Source organism: Lissotriton helveticus, chromosome 11 (assembly GCF_964261635.1).
Source record: "Lissotriton helveticus chromosome 11, aLisHel1.1, whole genome shotgun sequence".
NCBI lineage: Eukaryota > Metazoa > Chordata > Amphibia > Caudata > Salamandridae > Lissotriton > Lissotriton helveticus.
Window position 1 is genome coordinate 1,048,518,546 of NC_136072.1, and position 20,339 is coordinate 1,048,538,884.

General features: G+C 47.7%; 1 protein-coding gene across 1 annotated transcript in view; it reads right to left on the minus strand.

The window, feature by feature from the left end:
- Positions 1–5,409, minus strand: part of MORN3 (MORN repeat containing 3) — a 146,474-nt gene extending 141,065 nt beyond the window's left edge. The window contains exon 1 of the mRNA XM_078666139.1: positions 5,265–5,409. Coding sequence (XP_078522265.1) covers positions 5,265–5,409 — 145 coding nt within the window. The remainder of the gene's footprint in view (positions 1–5,264) is intronic.
- Positions 5,410–20,339: the final 14,930 nt, after the last annotated feature.

Here is a 20,339-nt window from a genome sequence, read left to right on the forward strand (position 1 = left end):
AGACAAACTTAAGACAGACTTAAGGCAAACTTAAGACAGACTTAAGGCAAACTTAAGACAGACTTAAGACATACTTAAGACAGACTTAAGACAAACTTAAGACAAAATCCTAACTTAAGTCTGTCTTAAGTCTGTCTTAAGTTTGTCCTAAGTCTGTTTTAAGTCTGTCTTAAGTTTGTCTTAAGAAAAACTTAAGACAAAATCCGAACTTCTGTGAATACCAAAAGTAGTACGTTTAGGATTTTGTCTTAAGTTAGTTCTGTGAATCGGCCCCATGGTGCTCTGTCTCCTGGATCCTCTGCATCTACTCCCTAGGGACTAAATTAATTGCCCGACTAATGGCGTCCTCTTCACCGATGTACATGCTCACACCAGGGCCGGCTCTAGGCTCACGGAGGACCTGAGCAGGGAGTGTAGGTAGGGGGCCCGAGGCCGCCAAATCCCTGCCAGGGGCCGCCCCGCAAATATGTATCTAAGGATATATATTGGCGTGGCGGCCCCTGGGGTTTGGCGGCCCTGTGCAGGTGCACAGCTTGCACATGCATTAGGCCGGCCCTGCTCACACCAGAACCCACCCGGCGCGGCGTCACACCCAGCAACCAGCACAGCCACCAGACAGCAACGGGGACACCGTTCACATCGCGGAAACTCCCTCTGCGCCAAGGTACAGCTGCACTGGAGGCTGAGCGCTTCCCGCACTCAAGGCCCGGCTGAAGCAGCAGCCTCTGCTTTCAGGAGCCGTGATTCTGAAGTGCCTCTTCTGATGCTGCGGTGATCGGTTTCTGGTGCTTGATGTAGTACTGGTATGCTATGATCCAGGGGTGCTCCATCTGGTGCAAGAGTGCTTACACTATGCCTGGGACTTTTCTCTGATCCTGGGGCCACAGCACTGTTCTGCTTTGAGTTGATGCTGCCTCCAGCAAGGGACTCTGTGTCTGGAGTGCTTTGAGCTTGCTGTACTATGATCCAGAGATGCACTGAGCTTTCATCTTGGGGTGCTGTGATTCTGGGGGATGCTTATTCAGGTCTGCTCTGACTTAGGGATGATCTGAACCTAGGCTGCTCTAATCCTGGAGCACTAGGACCTCTGATCGCAGGCTGCTCTGATCCAGTGATACTGTGATCGTAGAGTGCTTGGATCGTAGGAGTGCCCGGATTGCACGAGTGCTCGTAGTTCTGCGCCTGGTGTGTTCTGAGGTGCACTGAGCAGTAGGGTACTCTCAACTTCCTGGTATCTCTTATCCTGGGGTTTTCTGAAATGTTACTGCAGAGAGAGTATTTCAGTTTAGTTTATTATGACACGGAATTCCTAAGGAGGTCCACATACATTACATTTTAATGCTCAAATCCTGGTATATTGTGAGCTTGCCCTGATACGGAGTGCCCTGGGCATTCAGTGCTCTTCTCCTTTTCTGCTCTGATCTTGTTGTGGTCTCAACTCTGAGTCTCAGGTGTGCAGTTTACTTACAGTTCTGTGCTCGGGGTGATTTGAACCAGAGATATTTTGATCCTGGATTGCTCTGATCCTGTATTGGTCTTACCTCTGATCCTGTGGTGGTCTGTTCTCCGATCCCATGGTGGTCTGAGCGCTGATCCTGGGGTGGTCTGAGCTTTGATCCTGTGGTGGCCGAGCTCTGATCCTGTGGTGGTCTGAGTTTTGATCCTGTGGTGGTCCGAGCTTTGATCCTGTGGTGGTCCGAGCTTTGATCCTGTATTGGTCCAAGCTCTGATCCTGTGGTGGTTGGAGTGCGCATCCTGTGGCAATATGTCCCCCAATCCTGAGAGGCTGTGATTCAGACTGATCTCATCTGAGGGCACTCTGGTACATCTCACCAGTAAAGTGCTTTGATCATGAGACACTATGAGAATGGTTTGCACTGAACCAAGAGTGCTCTTAGAGTATGGTGCTCTGATCCCGAAGGAGGATGCTGAGACCTCTGATCTTGGTATGTTGGGACCTCTGATCCTTGCGTGCCCTGATCTCTGACCTTGGTGTGTTGTGATGCTTTGCTGCTCTGGCCACAAATTCCTAAACGCCTGCCATGCGCTGATACTGGGATGCCCTAACCATGAAGTGATTTGATGTCTAATCCGGGGGTGCTCTGATCTTGGGATGCTGTGATCCCCGGATACTGTGATCTTTGAGTGATATGCTCTGTACTCTGTTCCTGGAGTATCCTTATGGGGGTGGACCAATCCTGAAGTTACTCCATTCTGTTAAGTCCTAAACTCTGCACGCCGGTATCCCGGCCCATTGGGTGCTCTGATCTATGGTACCAGGGTGCCCTGATGCCAAGATTCTCTGAGTTCAGGGTTCACTGAGCCCAAGCTGCTCTGAGTCCTTGGTGCTTTGAAATTTTCTCTTAGGGCACCCTTCGCCTGGGTGGCTCTCATCCAGGGATGCTCTGAACCTGGGGGCTTTCAGTTTGAGGTGACTTGAAATTTGTGAGCTCTAGACCTAAAGTAAGCGCCGGCTGTTTCTCCTCCATCTCATTTGGTATGTTGTTCCGGTGTGTCAGCCTTGGAATGGGCGAATTTTGATTATTTAAGTACGTTGGATTGTCTAGATCCCTCATTAATGGCCATGGTGCTCGAAACACAGTTATTAAGACTAATCCAGTGCAATGGCCGTGAAGTGTAGAAACTTGGGGGTCCACATCCACAGTAATCCAGACCCAAGCAGCACCACTGCAAACTCCCAACTCACATTGGGCCCGGCCGTGGAATCTGTGGCGAAGGAATGCAGTCAATAATTAAATCCGGGCTTACACCATGCCTACACCATGCCTGCGTGCTTTGGGCGCAAAGAGATGTCAGGTCAACCACACCCCACTATATCAAATGGCACAGTAAATCAAGGGCTTGATCTGCAGATATGCCCCTGTTCAGACAAATGCCCATACACTCCGTAGCAATGATGGGGGACAGGCACCTTACTGCGTCGCGATGGCAGCCCCACTCAGGGAAAGCGGTCCAAGTTCAATTCCTTACCCAGCGGTGTTGATATGCATGCCTGAGGGGGTGTGGAAAGGGCCCCTGCGTCTTCTCCCTAGGGACTAAATTAATGGCCCAAGTAATGGCGTCCTCTTCACCGATGTACATGCTCACACCATAACCCACCCGGCGCGGCGTCACACCCAGCAACCAGCACAGCCACCAGACAGCAACGGGTCACCGTTCACATCGTGGAAACTCCCTCTGCGCCAAGGTACAGCTGCACCGAAGGCTGAGCACCGCCCCGCACTCAAGGCCCAGCTGAAGCAGCGGCCTCTGCGTTAATCGGCTCGGGACTCCTTCACAGCCAGCGCGTCCTCGCGGCCATGGTCCGGAGCTGCTATGTCGTAACAACGGGATGGATGATCAGATCTACGGCAGCAAGGGACCGGGGGACTCCGCAGGGCACCAGTTATTCGGTGCCGGCATCCAAACAGACTGGAAGGATCATTGTACTGATTATGTGGGGGAATTAGACCTCAGAGACTCGGAGCTTCAAAGCTTCAAAATATTGTGGCTATTTTGGGTGTTGGCTTTCCCGCACACCCATAACCCCCCCCCCCCCCCCCCCCCCCGTGCTAGCTTCAGAAGTTTTGATCCTGGGGTCCTTTGATGTTGGGATGCTTCGCGTCTGGGATGTCCTGAGCCTGTGGAGATGTGGAGTCCTCCGAACCTGTCATTCTTTGAGACGTCGAGAGTGGACTTATTTGATATTTTTATCTCCGATCCTGGAGTACTTAATCAATTTAGACCCTGATTCTGGAGTGCATAGATGCTGTGCTGTTTTAAATCTGAGGTGCTGAAAACCATGGTTACTTCAACCCTAAGGTGCTCTGATCATAGGGGGCTTCAGGCCTGGTGTACAGTATCCCTGGGATGCTGCTAGTTTTGGATACTCTGATGTCTGAGTGTTCTCAGTTGAGAGGCTCTCTTTATGAACCCAGGAGGTGTGTGATCCTTGGTTACTTTGCTCCTGGGATGCTTTGCTCATGTGAATTATCAGGTGCTCCAATAAATAAAATTACCATTTTGATTGATTTATTATCTCTAACCCAAGGTTTTCTTCTGTTTTGAACCAAAGGGTCCCTGCCACTCAAAATGAGAGGTCCTGAAACCTATTCACCAAAGCCATGCATGGCTGGTATGTACTTTTCTCCACATGGGCCCACACCCTCACCGAATGCCTTGTGAAAAGATCCAGTTGGTGTAATTACCTGACCAATGGCTACAACTGCCCGTGACCACTGCAACCAGATGGAGACGGCAGCTCAACATCAACACTTGTGGGGGAAGGTCTTGATCCAGGAAAACCTCTAAATCCTTGGCCAGAAACACACCTTCTGTAATAATATATGAAACTAACTTGTTGTTTACTCCAAGCACTGCAAAAATCAGCTATTGCTGTTACTCAGTTTAATGCTACTAAATTTACTACTTACTGAAATAAGAGAGGTTGAGTTGACTATGCTAGGACCTACATGTCACAGAAGATGTCATCAGGAGTGTTAATCTCACAGAACTGCCTTCATACTGACTGAATCTGAGCTATAAAGACTGTAGGGACTACTCACAAATCATTTTGGAATATGTAAAGTAATATTCCTGTAGTATTCTTTTACGCACTCTTACATGCCTTTGTGAACTGGTACCAATATACATCTAAAGTGACTTAAATGATAGTGTTTAGTGAATAGTAATCTATAATTGGTACCCTCTTTGCACTTTCATATTAGGGAGTTGGATGTTTCAGGGCCGCTTCACTAAGGCGAGTAAAAGTGTACTCCTGTTGTACTACTTACAGTAATCATAAATGCTTTTGTGAATCAGCCCCACTGTTAAGTTGGAACAAATTAGATAGTGCTGGAGGAAAAGACTGTGTTTTCACTCATCCCAAGTGTTACCTGCAAGAGTCGTGTATGCCCCTCTTGCAGAGCATCCCATAATGGTGTGCCGCAACACTAAACTGCATTTGGAAGAGCATGCTACTGCCAAGCTTAGCACTCAAACACCCTTCACTGCACAAATCAAAGACTGATTGGTTTTTGCCAATTCTAATACATTTCGGTGGAAGAGGCAGTGACAGAAGAGCACTGAGACACTAAGATCTTCTCCAAGTCTGTCTTATATTAAAGTTTGGTGACAAGAGCCACCTCTTGTTTACCATTGACGGCTGGATGCAGTATGGCTGATCAGCAGTAAAGACATCCACACAGAGAAGCTAAGCTATACCTAATGAAAACACTCAATAGGTTGTGAAGAAAAGGTCTTACCATGTTTCAGATTGTCCAACCACTCGCCCGTATATTGATCGCCATTTACTTCATAGACTGTGTGCCTTAGGCCAGTCTTCTGGGCTTTCTCGTCCCACTCCTTCCAAGGAGGCTCCACCAGCCTGGGGTACTTTGACAAGGGCATTTTCCAAGCTGGAAGTAAAAAGAGAAACTTATACCCTTGACCATGGTAGGATACCCCCAAGATACACATGCACATATTGTTTAGTCAATTGTTCAGCCACCTGAGGTTGAAGCAGCTCCTGGCGTTTTCTTCAGACATAGCTCATGAATTTTTTATAATTATTTATTGACTATATAGTCTTCTTAATATCTTTTTTATTGTAAATGTTAATTCCTCGGTTCCTTGTGAAGCCATGATTTACTGGCACCTTATAGATCTATACGTGTTTTTTAAAATTGTAATTCGATTATTGTAATATGTGCTTTTATGATATCCTTGTGATTATCGAATAAAGCTTATTGAATCTTGAATCTTGAATCATAGCTCAAGATAAAGTAGTAGAGAGCATGACTATTCAAATGAGGGGAGCAGAATCATGGTTGTGGTTCTTACTATATCCCTTGGTTTGAGACACGCCAACCTTCAGTAGCATACTAGGATCATATTCGGTTTAGAGGTCCATAGTTAGTCCATAGCCACCGGGCTTCACTTGGGTCACAATGTACCTTTTACTGCAAGACTAGGCGTAGGCATTATCCTAGAGGTTGCTCATGCTTTAGTGCGAAACCTTTCACATGGTCATATCAAGCAGAGATCCTTGCCACCTTGCCAATACCTAATCCTCCCACATTCTCTTTGGTCATCCCTCCATTCATATCTTTTTTCTCCTTTACTTGATGCTACTGCTGTTCACTTCTTGGTGTGTGGATTTGTGTGTGTGTGTGTGTTTGTTTGCTATGCCTTAGAGGGATAACATGTATAAGAGCAGTGTGTACTTCAGGCTATGTTATTAGGTGACATCCCAGCAGCTCTGCTTTCTAACAATCGGGTGCTGAGACGTACCATAATCCCTTGTCCTTTGGCGCTGAAGATGGCACTATTCAGAGCCTGTTTCGTAGAACTGGCTCTGAGACCCAACACCCTAGTAACATAGAGGCTTGCTCATTAAAACTGAATGGACTTCCCGGGCAACTTTGTTATAATTGCTATAATGGCAATAATGTCCCAATTCTGATCTAAAGGTTCCCATGTGCTACATTCTAAGATATCATCTTAGCCATTCAGGATCTAGGCTACTTCGATCCTCATCGCAAGTTCGACTTTACATCCTTCCAACAGTTCTGGGCCCTACACCAACCTGACTGATGTTGGTTTCCAAGCCTAATTGGACAACCTTTTTGCCTCCTAAAGCTTCCTGCTATTTCTGCAGCTAGAAAAGGAACTGATTTAACTCATATGGTATACAAATGTATACGGCGCACGATGCAGGTCTAGTCACCAAGATGCGCCCAACAGCCTCAGTACTAATCCAGACTACTCTCTAAATAAAAGAGCAACTAATGTTTTGGAGTAAAGCCCTGAGGATTTCAAATGAATATTAGGTCTAGAAGTAGACTATTCCAATAGTGTGGCTCTTACAAAATACACACCTTTTGTTGACATTGTATTAAAAGATAAATGCAGATTTCTTGAAGGAGTCTTCAAGCTAATAATCTCCTACTCTCACCCATCACTGAGGAAGCATTAGAGGAGTTAAAAGTGTGCTGGATTGGCCTTCTAGAAATCTATGAATTGCTCAGCGAGGTGAGATACTGAGCCAGTGACAAGGAGTGTCATGTCCAGTGGATTTGGAAGAGATTCAGCCTTTCATGCCCTTTGAGAAGGGCTCACTGTGTGTTATGAAGATTTTATTGTGTGGTGAGGAATCATGTGTACCTGCAGTAGGCACCTAAGTTTGGGCCGTCAATGTCTCAAAACTAGACCTTCATGGCACCTTGCAGAGGATGTTACACTATACCTCAGGAAATGCAGTTAAAGTCACCATGTCTACAGATGAAGAAGGACCGATGCTCAAAATTTGGGATTCACAGTTGAGCAAGCACAGGTTGCAGCACTTAGCATTGGGTAACCAGCCAACCCGACAGAGGTGGACTCAAATGCTGCTGCCGGAAAGAAGTCTACATGAGGACCATTATTGACAGAATGGGATTTTCAGATCAACCTCCTCTGGAAGAGTTGGATTTAAATCTCTTTTGCATTTCTCTGAGTGACCGGAGAGCCAGAAGACATAATATCTGTGCCCCCGACATGAGGGTTTCTCTACCTTATGGTGCAACACGATGGAGCTGCAGCACCCTGAACTGGAGTTTACCTAAACCTCCAGCCTTGACCGTTGCACCCAGGGGTTGCGCGTGGTCCTTCGGCGCGTCACAGGTTTAACTCTTGTACGCTTTTGTCTGTTTCTTATTTTCACTGTTTCCATTTTTGATGTGTGCTCAACGAAAAATAAGTGTTTATCTAACCCAGTGGTTCTTAACATGTGTTGGGGCGCACCCTTGCGGTCCGAGATGCCTACCCACGGGAAAAGCAGGGCTCGCTGGTAGGTACCTTAACAGGGAGCCCTAGTGTTGATAAGGCGGTGTGATAGCAGCAATGTGAGAGGGGTTTCTGCACCAACGTCGATGTGATCAGGACAGTATGAAGAACAATATAGATGAGTGATTTGTTACAGTGGGGTGCTAGCAAAGAGTTTGGACTAGCAAATAGTTCAACAGCCTGGCATGTATAGTTGAGGGGATTTCCGATGAACCATACTGTTGATGTTCTAATCCCTGTGTATGACTGTAGAACGACCCCGATTGTAAAGCAGTGCTTTTTCTCTTGTATTGTTGAATTTACAAATACCAATAAACAGATTTAATTAAAAAAAATGTATAGTTGAGGGGATGGTATCAGGCAGGGGCAATTGACCATTACCCTTAGCAGTTTACCTGCCACATTCAATACTGCTGCATTCAAGACTGCCACACTACATGTTACGACTGTCCTCACTAAGCCATGACTCTTAGTGCTGTATCAGCATGACTCAGGATAGATACAATTGCTGCTAATGCTGAGTTATGCAAAACACCTGTGATAATGCGCTCTCGATACAGGCCAACACTCCCGATTCAGGCGGGAGACTACCGATTTCAAGTCTAGTCTCGCCCCTTCCATTTCCTGTCTGCAAAAACCCAATTCCTCGTCAGGCTTCTGCAGACAGGGACTGGTCTTGTGTGACTCAGAGTATGCATTGCCAGTAATCTGCTCCTGCAGGCCAGTGCACAACGTTTATGTCACACTCTCTCTGGCTGCCTTAGCACTTCCTTCGTTGTCCTGACAGGTATAGTAAAACAAAACATATTTTCATTTAGTCCCAGTACATGACAATAGACCTGATTCAGGCCTCAATAGAAGTCAATGGGAGAAATACATTCTCCAGATTACTTTTTTGAAAAGCTACCACTTTCCCCTTCTAAAATGTTTGCATGCGTGACGCTCCCCTACCCTTGTCAGGGACGTAACGCTGGCCCTTGAAGTCCATGCAGTGCAGGGGGGCCCCAACTATTCAGCAGACCCCAATCCTTCAGGGGTCCCCCCATTCACCCCAAAACCCATGGACATCCTTGAGATATGGGAGACTCAGGGCCCATCTTCACATTCTGGATGTAGACTCCCTCATGTTATGTTACCCCACTGCCCACGGTCATCCATTTAAACAAACACTGGCCACAAACCCAGCACTTCAATGCAGAATTTAGTCCAGAGATTCGTGTGCACTGATATGCCTTTTCTCTTTTCTGGGAGTTATGCCGTACCCAACGGGGAACCCATGAGACCCGGCCATCTTTGTTGATTTTTGCCCCCAACACTCCTTTTGCTGAGAAACAGGATAGGAAGGACAGGCACTATGCTATTAAATGAAATGTACAGCTTACTTACAACATGAAAGTTAAAGGGATAGTTCCTTTTTGTCCTATAAAACACATTTTTCTGAAGTAACAAACGTGCCATTTACTTTGAGGACAAGTGAGATGCGGGCCTGGACATGGTCAACAACAGTTATGCTGCAACGTGAGACAAATTAATGTATCAATGAACTGTATGTATATGTATAAAAATGTATTGCTAGATGTCCCTTTTTCAGTAGAAGTAATCCTTCTTATAAAATATGTTATTTCCAACTTCTTCTTCTTATTCTTCTTAAAGAATCTCTCATTCCTGTGCTGTTTATCTCTGCCACCACTTCCCTTCTCACCTTCAGGGGCCCTTGCATCCATCCCATGCCCCCAACTTCCCCTTCTATGTACCTTCAAAGTAGTCTGGTTTCAGCTCTACACAAACATTACCATTAGGCCTGGGTGGTAAATTCCGTTCCGTTCACGAAATTTGGGTAATTTCGCGTTCCGCGGAGAACGGGAAATTTCCCAAAATTCTGCATTCCGCAATTTCACGAAATGTCTTGCTTGTTCGCGTTCTCAAATGCGTGTTTGCGAGATATTTCCCCCCGAGCAAGCAAACAGTGATTGCAAACAGTAAAAAAGCATCGCGAACAAGCAATTCCGTGTGTTTGCGGAATTTCTGTGTGTTCGCCGAGATTTTTTACCGTTTCGCGGAGATTTGCGTAACGCGATTACGCGAATTACGCCCACCCCTACATGCCATTAAGACCCAGAATGTGTATGGGGTCATTGACACTGGGGTACTGACATTTGGACAAAGGTACAAGGACAGCGAGGTGTGGACCTTGAAATGGTCCGCTGGCTGTGACTCTGATATTTGATGACACTAAACACAGACAACAACAGTAAGAAGGGAATGCTTTCACTGACAGGGTGAAGCTGGAGCAAAGGCAATGACACAAGGACACTGACGAGGAGACCCTTGGACACCGACATTGATCCCACAGCACTGATATGGACACATTTACACAGGGATACTGACATGGGAGCCTTGAGAAAAGCACACGGACAGACTGACATTGCATTAGGAACACCACTGCACAGGAGCATAACACCACCAACAAAGGGATTCTGACACTGATTTTGGACACTGGGACACAGAGGCACTGACACAATGATCCTAAGAAACTGGCATGGGAATACTGACACATGACCTTTAACACAGGGAGGCTGACAATGGAACTGTGACAAAGGTACAGTGACAATGAGTGAACAAAAAGGGAGCAACAGAGGGAAAAGTAACCAGGTCGCCCTCCACTCATTAAACCATGCAACAAAAGTCCTGATTATGGGGGAACAATATACGTTTTTAGAGTACCAGGGGCAGTCTGAAACTATCTCTGCCAAGAAGCTGGCTTCACCAATATACCAGTCGGCCTTTCTAACTGAAATGGTCTAACACATACCGTTCTTTTAACCTGAGTGTGATCACTGCGATCAATAAAGTATGTATAACTGCAAGTGAGTCACAACTCATTTAACTTGGAGAAGCTTCATTCTCACCACGGGGTGAGATTGGCTAAGAATGACACAAGATTCGACACTGCATTCTTTTCCACTTTCTTTTCTTTTCTTCACCTCTTAAAAACTAGATTCCAGGAGACTGACACATTAAAGAACATTTGGTAACTCTCTTGAATAGGAATGAGGATGAGATTTTGGGTTTCCTTTTCAGTAATTATGGAACTACTGGGCCTTAGCAGATTTTTTCATAAATTCCCTGACGCAAGTAGTGTATATGAGGAGGATTCCCCCACTACACGTTATAAGTGACATCGCTCCATTTCTCTGTCATTTCGTAGCCCTAGAAGCCCATCAACATTTAAATCCTCCATCCAGTAAAGGGTGGACTCTGGTGCCCCCTTCTTAGTCCTGAGGAAGACCCCGGCATAAGGACCCAAACAGCCTACTTACCTTTTGGGGTCGAAACGTCGACTTTATCACTGCCCTATGCCAGTTTGACCAACAGTGCTTGCTTCACTGTGATAGTGTTTTGCAAACAATGAATGGCCTTTTACATGTCTCCATGATTATTGTATAGCAGACTGAAGCCGTCTCTAACTGTAATGTATTTGATGTCACTACCTTTCTCTTTCACTCACCCAATCCTCCCAAATCGCACCCTACTATTTCCCCTTTCTTTCCCCCACTTCATGGGGCACTTGATATAATAGGCTGTCCCAGATTTATTCTGATGTGCAATATGATTAAATAATATTGAATGCTTTATTGCAGGCTGGCATTTAATTACGTGTTTTTTTTAATTGTAAGACTGGGACTACTGCCTTTCTGTACTTAAAAAATAGGGCACAACCTTTTTTCTTTTTTCATGTTCATGTGAGTTACCAATTATGATAACACGAGCAAACTGGTGAGTACCAACCAGCAGCTCCCTTTGTGCTGCTTACTTGAGGTGATTTATGACCTCTAACACCTTTTTCAGTTTTTTTTCATAACATTAGATTATTTTTGCTGGATTGACAAACGCTTTAAATTTAAACACTGGGAACTAGGCTTGACTGGCATATTGGTGAAGCCAGCTTCTGGGCAGAGCTAGTTTCAGACTGCCCCTGGTACTCAAAAAAACGCAAAGTGTTCCTCCATAATCAGGTCTTTTGTCGTATGGACAGCGACAATGAGACCTGGACGCAGGAAGAGTGGCAACAGTGCATGAAACTGGGGCACTGGCATTAACAATGGGGTATAGCCACTGAGACACTGACTGGGTGGCATAGACCTGGGGACCCTGATGGGGGGTAGCTCATATGGTTACATTTTCATGGTACACTGACCTGGGGACACTGCTATTGACTAAGGCAATAGTGACTTGGTGACATGTAAACAGGGCATGGCCAAAGGCACACTTACACAGGGGCACTAACACTGAACACTAACTCAGTTACACATAATTAAACATACTGAAACATGCAAAAACTACCCATAGGACAATGAGACTGGGAGATTGGCATTAGGACACTGAGTCAGGGTGGAAAGGAAACAAAGGGACAAGAGGACAATGGTGCATTTAATCCAAAACTGGCAAACAGTGACAATGGGGTGCTAATACTGAGACACCAAAACCAGGACATGGAAGCTAGGGCATGAGACAAAGTCACAGACTCCAGGGGTGGACATAGGGACATGGACATCAGGACAAACAAGGCTATGGCAACATCTAAATGCCACAATTCTTTAAGATAATGCCAGGTGCTGCACTTTACAAATACAACGCGTTTGCTAGTGGAAAGAAACTGAAGTAACCAGGTGGAGGACACACAACGGTCTGATTCTCCGGTCCTATTTGCAAAGTCTGGCTTTCCCTCAACCTTCCTGAATATATTCACACTTCACTGGACATCTTAAGACAGAGAAAAGGGACATGTGTCAAACGTCATCACCAGTAAATGTCTCAACCCTGTAGAACAAGTCAAGTCAAGTCAAGTCATAAAATTTATATAGCGCACTACATACCCAGAGGGTTTCAAGGCGCTTAGGAAGGGGAGGATGAATTATTTGTCAAAGATCCACGTTTTAAGCTGTTTTCTGAACGCTAGGTGATTCTGGGTGAGGCGAAGGTGAGCGGGGAGAGAGTTCCATGTTCTGGCAGCCAGGTAAGAAAAGGATCTGCCTCCCATGGTGGTCTTGTTGATGCGAGGTACAGTGGCGAGGGCTTGGCTGGAAGAGCGAAGTTGGCGGGAGGGGGTGTAGAAGGACAGTCGAGAGTTGAGGCAATCTGGTCCGATGTCGTAGAGTGATTTGTGTGCGTGGGTAAGCAGACGGAAAGTAATCCTCTTATTGACGGGTAGCCAGTGGAGGTCTTTGAGGTGACCAGAGATGTGTTCGTTGCGTGGGATGTCTAATATGAGCCTGGCAGAGGCGTTTTGGATTCGTTGTAGTTTCTTCTGGAGTTTAGCGGTGGTACCTGCGTAGAGGGTGTTTCCGTAGTCCAGTCGGCTCGTGACCAGGGCATGGGTGACTGTTTTCCTTGTTTCGGTGGGGATCCAGCGAAAGGTTTTTCTGAGCATGCGAAGAATGTTAAAGCAGGAGGAGGATACGGCGCTGGCTTGTCTGTTCATAGACAGTGAAGAATCCAGGATGATGCCCAGGTTCCGTGCGTGGTCTGTCGGGATGGGTGCATTTCCGAGGGCTTCCGGCCACCAGGAGTCGTCCCATGCAGAGGGGGATTTACCTAAGATGAGGACTTCTGTTTTGTCTGAGTTCAGTTTCAGACGGCTTTGTTTCATCCATTCGGCGACTTCTTTCATTCCTTCGTGTAGGTTAGTTTTGGCGGTGCTGGGGTCCTTGGTGAGAGATAGGATCAGTTGAGTGTCATCCGCGTAAGAGATGATGTTGAGGTTGTGTTGGCGGGCGATGGCTGCGAGGGGGCTCATGTATACGTTGAAGAGGGTGGGACTGAGTGAGGATCCTTGTGGTACACCGCAGATGATTTCAGAGGCTTCGGACTTGAATGGTGGGAGGCGGACTTTCTGGGTTCTTCCGGTGAGGAACGAGGTGATCCATTCCAGTGCCTTTCCTTCGATTCCGATGTTTCTGAGGCGTTGTAAAAGGGTGCTGTGGCAGACTGTGTCGAAGGCTGCAGAGAGGTCGAGCAGGATGAGGGCGACTGTGTCTCCATTGTCCAGTAGAGTTCGAATGTTGTCTGTTGCTGCGATGAGGGCGGTTTCAGTACTGTGTTTGGCTCGGAAGCCAGATTGTGAGGGGTCGAGTGATTTGTTGGCTTCGAGGAAGGCGGCGAGCTGGTTGTTGACAGCTTTCTCGATGACTTTGGCCGGGAATGGAAGAAGCGAGATGGGTCGGTAGTTTTTGAGTTCGGTGGGGTCTGCTGTTGGTTTTTTCAGAAGGGCGGTGAGTTCAGCGTGTTTCCAGTCTTCTGGGAAGGTAGCGGAGTTGAAGGAACAGTTGATGACGTCTCGGAGGTGCGGAGCTATGACGGAGTCTGCTTTGTTGAAGATGTGGTGAGGGCATGGGTCTGTGGGGGATCCAGAGTGGATGGAATTCATCAGGCGGATGGTGTCCTCAGTGGAGATTGGGTTCCAGGCGTTAAGGGTGTTAACGAGGGGAGGATGGTCGGCTGATGGTAGGGTGGGTTGGCTTCCGGGTTGGTTGTCAAAGCTGTTGTGGATGTCAGCAATCTTGTTGTGGAAAAAAGAGGCTAGGGAGTCGCAGAGGGTTTGAGAGGGGGTGATGTCGTTGGAGTTGGCTGAGGGGTTGGAAAATTCCTTGACGATGTTGAAAAGTTCCTTGCTGTTGTGGGCGTTGTTGTCAAGTCGATCCTTGAATGCTGTTTTCTTGGCTTTTCGGATCAGTTGGTGGTGAGTACGGATGGCGCTTTTGAAGGCGTCTTTGGTGTTGGTGGATGGGTCTTTTTTCCAGGCCTTTTCAAGGGAGCGGCACAGTTTCTTGGAATTCTTGAGGTCATCGTTGAACCATGAGGCCTTCTTGACACCAGGTTTGTGTTGACGTTTTTTCAGTGGTGCTAAGGTGTCGGCGGTGTTGGATAGCCAGAGGGTGAGGTTGGAGGCGGCTTCGTTGACGTTAGAAGAGAGGGCTGGGGAGGTTTGAAGGAGTGATGTGGAGATCTGGTCGGTGGTGATCTTGTTCCAGTTTCTTTGTAGAGTTGGTTGGAGGTGGATGGTGGGTTTCGGCTTGTTGTAGGTGAAGTGAACGCAGCTGTGGTCAGTCCAGAGGAGATTCGTAGTGTGGCTGAAGGAGACATGGTTGCTAGAGGTGAAGATGGGGTCGAGTGTGTGACCTGCGATGTGGGTGGGGGAAGTGACCAGTTGTTTAAGTCCGAGGTTGTCGAGGTTGTCCAAGAGGGTGGCGGTGTTGTGATCGTTGTTCTTTTCAAGGTGAAAGTTGAGATCTCCCAGAAGGATGTAGTCTTTGGAGGGGAGCGCGTGTGGGGTGATGAAGTCCGTGATGTCTTCACTGAATTTTGCGCGGGGTCCTGGTGGTCTGTAGAGGAGGGTGCCTCGGAGTGTGGTTTTGGGGTCGATGTGGATCTGGAAGTGAAGGTGTTCGGAGTTAGCGAGGTTGTCGTCAGAGCTGGTTGAGATGCGGATTGATTTCTTGTGGACGATAGCGATTCCTCCTCCTGTATGGTCGGTGCGGTCTTTGCGTGTGATCTTATAGTCATCAGGGATAGCGATGGCGATGTCAGGGGCGGAGGAAGCGTTCATCCATGTTTCCGTTAGGAAGGCGACGTCAGGAGAGATGGTGTCAAGTAAGTACCAAAGGTCAATGGCGTGCCTGTGGACCGAGCGGGTGTTGAGCAGGATGCATTCTAGGTGGTTGGGGTCGGTAATCTGTGTTGTGGTCGCAGTGGAGATGTTGTCAGTGCCGCTATATTTGCAGGAGAGGCAAGAGAACGGTCCATGGAAGCGTCCAGGAGCGGCTTGGACGCAGTTGGGGGCGCGACCTGGGTTAAGGGCTAGGAGGGTGGCGGCATCGTAGGTAATGCGGGGGGGCTGGGCAGCGCGAGGGGCAGGGGGTCTGGCGCTGGGCGCGGTCCAGGCGCGGACGGGCGTAGACGGGCTTACCTTTGGCGCACCTTCGGCGTGTACGAAGCGCGTGGACGCTGCGCGTGGGGGCATTGGCCATAAATGGATGGTGGGGGGGAGGGGCGAGGGCGCTTCAGCTGGGAGGCGGGGCGGGCAAAGGACGACGACAACAACAACAAAATGCGACAAAATGGAGGTGGAGGGGTCAGGGCGGCAGGAGCGCTAGGGGGGAAACGAATGCTAATCAGGTAAAGCGGCGAGATCAAAACACAATGAGCAACAGAGTCACGCTAGCAGAAACGCACTTTAAAAGGGCAAGTCGGTAAATTCAGTTATTAAATGTGCAAAGCGGCGGTTCTAGCAAGCAGCGGTAATGAGGGCACACAGCAGGCAGTACTTGTTAAATGCAGACCAAGTTATAGCGTAAGCGCTGCAGAAGCGATACCTCAGCAGTTTTGGATTTTTTTATTCTACTCAGATAGTGCATATCTGTGCAGAGGTGGCCAATATGGACTGAACTTTCAACATTAATGTGACTGCTCTGTACGAAATAATGCAGCATCCTCCTTAAAATTGATGAAATTCACCATCAATATCAACTGGCCCTAAATCCTTGGGGTCAACTTCAGCCACTCAAAAATATGTGATTTTCTTTTGGTCTATGATTATGATGGAAACCCGATATCCCAGAACCATGTCAGGAGCTGGGGATGGGAGCAATGATTACTGCTTAATAAGGTCATTGCGTGGGCAAATAGTACTTTTAAGCCACTTGTACTGAGTGCCTTACAGCAAAAGAAACGCAGGTAGGGATGTTACCCCAAAACTGGTCCCAGGATGCTTGTTTCCGGTTCAGGGAAGACCTGGCTTGGCAGTTCGGGCTGGACTGTTCCCATGAGAAACAGGGTCAAGACTGATTTGCATATGGCTGGGTCCAAACTGGGTGGCAAAGTGAGCTAAAGAAAGATGATGGATTCAACCCAGATCTGTGTCTGGGGGTAAGTGTCTGAAATGTTTCAGAGCTCTGTCCATCATCTCCTTATGTTTGCTGTGAAACGCAGGCAGTCATCATAGAGTGCTGACATTAGCTGGATTTGGGTTAAATGGCTGAGCTGTGCAGAAGTGTACTGGCAGTGAACTACGATCCCCAGCAGGCCACAAACCTTTGGGGGACTACAGAAACAGTGGCCATCTTGGATCCTTAGGTATAACTTTACTCGTGGTTCACAACATCCTCTACAAAAGTCAATCATGCCAAAGAAGCGTGGTCGCCTCGAGAGCACAAGACGTATCCCAATAACCAACAACAGCCACTGGATTAACCACTAACCTTGGATTCTGGAGAAGTGTGCTGCCTGGTGTAACGCCCTTCAACATCAGGGGTAGTAAATGCTATACAAATGGAACAACAGTACAATTTAGCCTCACACTGCATCTGCCAAACGAGAGTGAGCTGACAGCCATGGAGGTCTCCAATAGGGGTGGGTGGAACTCGTGGAGTTTCACTCCGCAGAATTCTGCTAAGTTAAATAAAAGCTCTGCAGAGTTCTGCGGGTGGGTGGAATTGGCACGTCACGCTGATTTTTAGCACCAGGAGCTTGTTCAGCACTGCGAAATAAGTGCGAACTGCACCATGCAGCGCGGCAGAGGGTGCTGCTTCTTTGCTGCTGCTCAAGTCGATTTTTTACTAGAGCTGCAGCTTTCTCGCCACGAATGATCGCGACCACCTGCACTGAGAAAATCTCGCCAGGTGCCGTCCAAGTGCCCCAAAATCACGCCAGGGGATGCCAATCTTCATTCACGAGTTACACGCGAGAAAAAAACTCCATCACGCAGCGGTTGGCTGAGTTTTGGCGGAGATCCACCTTACAAGTGTAACACAGAGTGAGTAAAACAAATGTATTGCCCGCTTCTAGTCTCCACTCGGTCCAGGGCCCTCTATACATCTGAAAAGTGGTCTTACCCAGTGCTCAAACTATTTTAGTTGCACGGTTAAATTTAATAGTAGTGGGGATTTCAGACACCGCCCTAGCCACCTTTTGCTAGCAAATTAAGTGTTAGCCATTTACTGCGACCCTTCAACTATAATCTTTCAGGCCAAAACTTTCAAACAGAAAGTTAAAATGTGACCAGCTCTCGAAGGGTCGGGAGGGGAATAAGTGGCAACTTTAACATTCTGAGCTGTGGAGCAGTGCTGTGGAGAGCACAAGGCCACCCACCCAGGAAGAACGCTGTCCACGGAGAAGTGACCTCACAATCTAAGAAACAATCAATTCCGTTCTAAAAGAAAAGGAACAAACCACTTTCGAACCGGGTCGGAGGTTACCCACGTTCCTTTACATCCCTGGCCTCACTCACTCACCTCGGTGGCCGGTTGGCAGCGACTGTGTTCCCTTCCTTCAGGGACTGGGACAGAGCTCCCCAGAGCTCAGACCGGCTGCTGCCGCTGGATGTAAACAAAGAGGCCCGCCTGTCTCCCGGGCAACCCCCGACGCCGCGTCCAGAATGGAAGGGCGCCTTCCGCCTGTCACTCAGGCCCAGGCCGTGAGCAAGGCCCAGTGCTCCCCGGCACAGCTCGGGAAAGAACTGGGTGATTTACTCATTGTACAAGCAGTGATGCAAGGCTCTCTGAAAGAAAACTATCTGTTTTTGTCGCAAATGTTTGGGCTTGTCCGGGACAGTTAGTTACATAGACTGGTTATCATATAGCGAGGTTTCACATCCTGCCCAGTGACATTAAAACACCCGAGGGCCTAAGATTGCTGTTTGTTTTTTAAACAGGCAAATTTAACTTCCGTCGCTCCGCATATGACCAAGGGCACTTAGAAAAAAACACCTTTTCACGAGAGGCTTGAAACCTGTGTGTTTTTGCAAAGTTGGACCAATTGAAAAAGTGCATTTGGAAGCAAACAGTGTTTATTGGCAAATGAAAATACACGTTTTTTAGAGTGCTGTGGGGAAGCTGAGGTTAAGACTTCCTTTAGATGGCTCAATATTCACAAACATCCAGAATTTCTTCATTAATATATTGTATAGTACAGGTTGGGAGAAGCATGTGATGGAGCAGGATTTTCGCAAAATGAAACCAGCTCGAATTGAACCCCTAGTGATTATACTAATTGTGTGGCGTGCAAAAGTTATGTGGGAAAAGGTCTAACATAAGGGAAAATGCTACTGTGCAAGCGCAAATTAAAATGCTGGAGTATATCGGATGGGTTCGATTGTTTTATTCCGCTCCTTTGGCCAGAGTGATCGTGAATAACTGTAAATCAGCTGATTGCGCCCTTGGGAGGGGCACGAGACAGGGATGTCCCTTATCCCCACTTCTTTTCGCACTGGCGTTGGAGCCGCTGGCGGCATGGGTCCGATGGGACTGCTCGATACGTGGTTTGCGGTGGACACCGGAATGGGAGGATAAAATTTCGCTTTATGCGGATGATATCCTGTTATATGTTAATGACCCCAGTGCATCTTTGAGTAATATTTTAGATGTCCTGACGATATTTAGTAGATACTCCGGGTTCGCAATAAACTGGATGAAGTCAATATTGTTTGTTATATCGGGTGATCCACCTGTGATCCCGAGGTCGCCCTATTAAGGTCGAGCTAGTGGGATTTAAATACCTTGGCATGTATTTAACGCTAGATCCAAGGGTTAGGTATGCTAATAATTTTGAACCCTCCTTGTGCCGGCTCAGAAGAGATGTGGAACGTTGGAAAGCTCTCCCCTTGTCACTGCTTGGAAGGGTGGTATTGTTCAAGATGATGGCCTTGCCTCGGTTCCTGTATATACTCCAAAATACTATGGACCCAGTGCCTGTTACTTATTTCAGGGAGATTGAAACACTCCAATGCCGACTTCTTTGGGACGGCAGGGCCCGTATTTCCTTTGTCAAGCTTACTCTTCCATGGTATGGCGGGGGCATCGGTCTCCCGGATTTGAAGAAATACTACTGGGCCACCCATCTTGCGGCTGTGAATCATGTAATTTATGGCCCTCCAGGGGACCCAGGCTATGCCATGGACCAGGGGCAGGCCCCGGGTGGGGATATGGTTAGAGCTTTATATGCCAAACTGGGAAGATTCACGCTGTCGGGTCCTACGGCCTACGCGGTGCACGTCCGGCATGCATCTACTAAAGGTTTGAGATGGGAAGGGAAACTGACGATGGCCACCCCCCTGTTAAGCTCGGAAAGGCTCGGTAGCCTGTGGAGGACTAAAGGGTTCGACAAGTGGGACCTCATTGGCATTAGTCAGATCAAGGGTGTGTGGGGAAAGGGCTGTGTGCAGACATTCGAATCTCTCCAAAAGCAATACCGCCTAAATGACAATGAACACTTCCGATATCGCCAGATTAGACACGCCCTTCTTGCCCACATACCTCCTGGCACTGAGCTCCCGGAGGCCTCCCCCCTTGAGGACCGGGTGCTTGATGGTTACCTCCCAGAAAAAACAGTTTCCCTGATCTATAAGAAGCTAATTAATAATATGGAAGATCCACTGGGGAGCATTCGAACAGTGTGGGGAGCGGATGGCTTGGAGTTGGATGATGAAGATTGGGTGGAAGCAGTCTCCTCCCCCAAAGTGG